The sequence below is a fragment of the Pagrus pagrus genome, assembly GCF_965226575.1.
Source record: "Pagrus pagrus genome assembly, chromosome: 15".
Classification (NCBI taxonomy): domain Eukaryota; kingdom Metazoa; phylum Chordata; class Actinopteri; order Spariformes; family Sparidae; genus Pagrus; species Pagrus pagrus.
The window spans coordinates 14,520,530-14,525,412 of record NC_140199.1 but is presented as its reverse complement, the minus strand read 5'-3'; the positions used below and the strand labels follow the sequence as shown (position 1 = coordinate 14,525,412).

The 4,883-nt window shown below is 42.9% G+C and overlaps 1 protein-coding gene across 1 annotated transcript; it reads left to right on the top strand.

The window, feature by feature from the left end:
- Window positions 1–968: 968 nt before the first annotated feature.
- On the top strand, window positions 969–4,558 carry nkx6.2 (NK6 homeobox 2). The gene is made up of 3 exons (XM_084375169.1): window positions 969–1,795; window positions 2,395–2,567; window positions 2,819–4,558. Exons 1-3 carry the CDS (start codon window positions 1,363–1,365, stop codon window positions 3,065–3,067), a joined length of 855 nt encoding a protein of 284 aa, XP_084231295.1. The 5' UTR covers window positions 969–1,362; the 3' UTR covers window positions 3,068–4,558.
- Window positions 4,559–4,883: the final 325 nt, after the last annotated feature.

Below are 4,883 nucleotides of genomic sequence, written 5' to 3'. Positions count from 1 at the left end.
TGGGTTTAAAGGGAATACAATTAAAAAATAATAAATAATAATAATTCAAAAAACACGGTGAGTGCTTGAAAAGTCCTAACCGCATTGCATATCAAACACATCAACGAAAATGGCTTTTAAAACAGTAAAAATTGAAGTTGAATCGGTTTATTTGTCTGTAGACTTTAACATGTAATCTTTACTCTACCTCAAATTCACTAAAAACATTAGAAATCCTTCCTCACCTCGCCGGCTTCCGTATCTACTTTGATATACTCACGGTGTCTGTTGTTATAGTTTATAATGTAAATGTATAGTCTTTGGCATATGTGGAAACAATGATTTTCATGGTGTGAGACGCATCATTAACAGCACCGCTAAAGATCTTAATAGAGTGAGGCTGGTGATGCATTCACTGTCTCCTCCGACACCCTGCCGCCCACAATCTCCAAGTCTTCAATCAAATTGTTTGAGTTGAGTTTTGAAAAATTATTATATTTTCTGTTTGTTTGCTTTGGTGGAGCTAGTTGCTTCTGCACAGAAAAGTTTGGAAATCGTGCATCAACCGTGGCCTTTTAAAAACACTTTTTAAAATATAAATATATTTTATTTTTTAAATGGTGGACAACTGTTGTGTAGCCTGAGCCTAAAATAATAATATCCTCTACATCGCCCTGATGTGTATCGGCTCCGAAAAGTCACTTGTCCACAAACTGGATCATAATCTATCATAAGTAAATCCCAGTCAGTCCTTATAAGCGCCGAACAGCGTCGTTCATGCGCGATTTAACTGGAAGCTGCTATTTCCGACAGCACGTCAAGGCAGCACCAGTCCAGCAAAGACGCACGTGTGAAGCGGCGGAGTTTCCGTCTCCTCCAATCAGGACGCCCGCTCACTCAGCCCCGTCCAATGGGAATAGCGCGCGTGCAGGTGGCCGCGCTATTATCAGCGGGTCTCGCTTCCCTCTGAGCCTAGAGCGAGTCAATTTATGGAAAGACGAGTCGAGCCCTTAATGGTTCCCATCAAAACCACTAAAAACATCATCACACGCTCCGACTTCCGCGAGGATTCCTGTGGCGGACGCATGCAGCCTTCTCCCAGCTGACACCCTGCGACCAAAACAAACACGCCGAGAGACATTTGGAGGAGTTTGCCCGAAGCTTTTCACTTCCCCCAGAGAGAAGAGAAGTTCGCTTTTCGCACAAGTTTTTCAGCGTTTTCAAGTCTGCTCTCTTCCTCGTCCAGGATACTTTTGGAGAAGGCGGCAGAAGTGGCCTGGCTCCTGACTGTCACCAGCCCGCTCTGCGCCTTTTATTCACTCTTAGTTGATTTCTTGCTTCACCATTTTTTATCAGGGCGAGTTTGGCGTTTCATGCTCACAAATGTTAGCGGTCGGGCAGATGGAGGCTAACCGGCAGAGTGCTTTCGTCCTGGGCAGCACCCCGCTGGCGGCGTTGCACAACATGACCGAGATGAAGACTTCCCTGTTCCCGTACGCGCTGCAGCAGAACCCGGCGGGCTTCAAGGCGCCGTCGCTCTCCAGCCTCAACTCCCAGCTCTCCATGGGCACCCCGCACGGAATAAGCGACATCCTGGGGAGACCCATCACCACGGCCGGACAGCTGCTCTCCGGGTTCCCCAGGATAAACGGCCTGGCTACCACCGCAGCCGCCGCCGCAGCAGCGGGGATGTACTTCAGCCCGGCGGTGTCGCGGTACCCGAAGCCCCTGGCCGAGCTGCCGGGGAGGGCGCCCATCTTCTGGCCCGGGGTGATGCAGGGTAATCCCTGGAGAGACCCGCGGGTTCCCTGTCCTTGTAAGTCCTGCCTGTCTGTTTGTAGCCTACACTTTTAGAGTTAGTTTATGAATTATTCAAAATTGAAGAAAATCCTGGGCAGCTCTGTAGGGTTGCATAATGTTTTTGTTGAGTTATGTTGCTTGTCTTGTGATTTTAGATATTATTTAGGCCTATTAGAGGCCTATCAGCGCAAACACATACAATAAAAAACTAACTAGTAATTCATTTAACTAATCTAAATGAATGTTAAAGCTGAACCAAAGTCATAAAATAAGATTAAGCACTATAGTGACCATAAAGATAGTCTGAGCATCACAGACACTCCCAAGTTCCTAAAAGAACATTAAATTTAATGTGATACTTGGCGGGACTTTCACTCCTGTAAAATACAATAATAACATTAGAAAATAAAATATGAAACAGTAGCCTGCAATCATAAAACACTTGGTCAGTAAACGCATCATGTGGCTCACACACTGGGTGAGGCGTTTTAGGAAAATGCGAGGCTGCGTTCATGTGTGCGACATGTAAAATAGCGTGTGACCTTTTTATAATATAAACAGCTGGTTCAACTTTGACCATGTTTATAACTATACTTGTTTTTTTTCTTTTTCCAGCTCAGGCTAACCTAATGATGGACAAGGACGGCAAGAAGAAACACTCCAGACCGACTTTTTCAGGACAGCAGATTTTTGCACTGGAGAAAACTTTCGAGCAGACGAAATACCTGGCCGGCCCAGAGAGAGCCCGCCTGGCTTACTCTTTAGGAATGACCGAGAGCCAAGTCAAGGTAAAAACACCTGTTTTGTGATTTTTAGCAAATGTGGAAAATGTTTTGGTTTTTTTTTTGCAACCTGTGAAATCCAGATTTTGGAAGCATGTCATTAGGCTATTTCTCAATTATATTATAATTATTATTATATTATATAATTTATTATTATTATTATTATTATTATTATGTTACACTTTTTTCTGCCTTTGATCCCTTGTTCATTCCTGGACCTGTTGAACATCTGTGCGCATCTCCCTCCCCCTCAACAGGTCTGGTTTCAGAACAGAAGAACCAAATGGCGGAAGAGACACGCCGCAGAGATGGCCACGGCCAAGAAGAAGCACGACTCGGAGACAGAGAAGATGAAGGAGAGCTCGGACAACGAGGACGACGACGACTACAACAAACCACTGGACCCAAACTCAGACGACGAGAAAATCACGAGACTGTTGAAAAAGCACAAGGCCACCAACCTGGCGCTGATCAGCCCCTGCAGTAACAGCTCGGACACCTTGTGATGCCCACAGCTTTGGGGAGGGGGGTCGACCAGAGACTTGTCGCACTCTTTCTGACCCCCTTTTTCACCTGACACGACGAACATGCGCCTGCCTGAGGGGGATCGCATTTTTTGCTCGGACAGAGCAAGAAAAAATGTGGAACAACCGAATGTGTGTGTTTGTGAGTGTGTATGTGTGTGTTTGTGTGCGCGCGCCATAGACGCACAGGAAGACGCGCTCACCAAAACGTGGCCAAAAGACGCATTTGGCTGCATTCAAACCCACTTAAGACTCTGTGCACACGGAGATATAACTCCTGACAGAACTGGACTTGAAGAAGACTCACGATGACAAGTTCGTGTCAGCTGAAAGGACAAAAATATTGGGACAGGAAGTTGTTTTGGCGACGCAAATCACTTTTCACGCATACAACTGGAGTTTTAACAACAGGTGTAAATGTAAACTATAATATACACACAGTCCGGATCAGTGTTGGCTCATCAGTGTGACTCGTTACTTCTATTCCACATGTAACGCTGCTTTACTTTACTCATGCTGCATAACTCATGAGGGGTTATTTTGCGTTGCACCTTTACGCAAAATTAACAGCCTGTGTCACCTTTAAAAGTCAAGAAGGCGATTCATTTCACGCTGCTGAATGGTCTTATTAATTGGTGATATAATTTTCAGCCCCCATAATATTTTAATCTGCAGAAAAATCACATTATTGTCAGTCGTTTTTCATTCCGAAGTAAAGGAAGTGTACACCCATTTTTTTTTTTTTTTTTGAGAAAATTCAGCTTTAACCTCCATTTGTTGGTTTAACAAAAAGCAAATAAGCTTTTTTTAATAGAGCTGGTTTATTAGCAGCCAACACTGATCCGGATCCCAGACGCATGTTTTAAAATGGCAGGTGTAAACGGGGCCTGTGATGCTTCTAAAGCTCAGTTTAACCAGGGTATCCACTGTCCTAAAAGGCGAGAGAATAAAATGTTGTGAGGGGGCCGCAGGTTGGAGATGAACGAATGATTCGTGCTGTAGCCTAAAGATGAAGATGTACGTCAGATTGTATATATTTTTTACTGAATAAGTTATGTTTGTTTCAGACGTGGCAGCCTTCCTCCCTCCGCAGCCCGGACGCGCTTATTATCCCTCTCAGACAAACCTGCTGCTTCGTTTTTATTCCCGCAGAGTTAATTTCGCCCTTTTTTTTTTTTCCTCTCCACGTTTTACAATTCTCACTCCACCATCGGCACACAAATGTATAGAGGCAAAATGCTGTAAATAATCACTGTAAAGACAACAGCTTGTTTTAACGACATCACAGCACACACACTCCTGCTTTTGGTTTCATTTGAGAAAGTTTTTATGTTTTTACCTCATCGTCACACAGCGGAACAGAAAACTGGACCATCGTTTTTGTTGGGATTAAAGAGAGTATTATTGCTTCCGGGAAGGTTATAGGAAGAAAAAAAAAACACTTTGTATTATGAATAAATTATTTAACAAGCATTTTTGTTTTATTATGAGTTTTGTTTGAATGTATGGGCTTAATATAAATTAAAGATAAATTCATGACTATCAATAATCGAATTTCATTATTGGCAACGGTGATGCTGTTAGAGGGTAATTTATAATTTATTTGGAAAATATTTGTACTTTATATTTTCTGAAGTCTGTAGCAGAAAACAAGGTACTCTTGATAATTAATAACAACAACAACAATAATGTCACAGTTTTGCTTTAGTGAGCATAATCATTTGTCACTTTTTTACCCCAAAAGGAAAGTGAAATGTATTTGTCTTTTTTGTCTACATCTACATTTACAACTTTTAGG

Bases quoted from the DNA above. Each gene is read 5' to 3' on its own strand.
- nkx6.2 (XM_084375169.1), top strand. From the start codon at position 1,363: ATGTTAGCGGTCGGGCAGATGGAGGCTAACCGGCAGAGTGCTTTCGTC. The intron at 1,796-2,394 runs GTAAGTCCTGCC...TTCTTTTTCCAG, and splicing joins CCCGCGGGTTCCCTGTCCTT to CTCAGGCTAACCTAATGATG. The intron at 2,568-2,818 runs GTAAAAACACCT...CCCCCTCAACAG, and splicing joins TGACCGAGAGCCAAGTCAAG to GTCTGGTTTCAGAACAGAAG.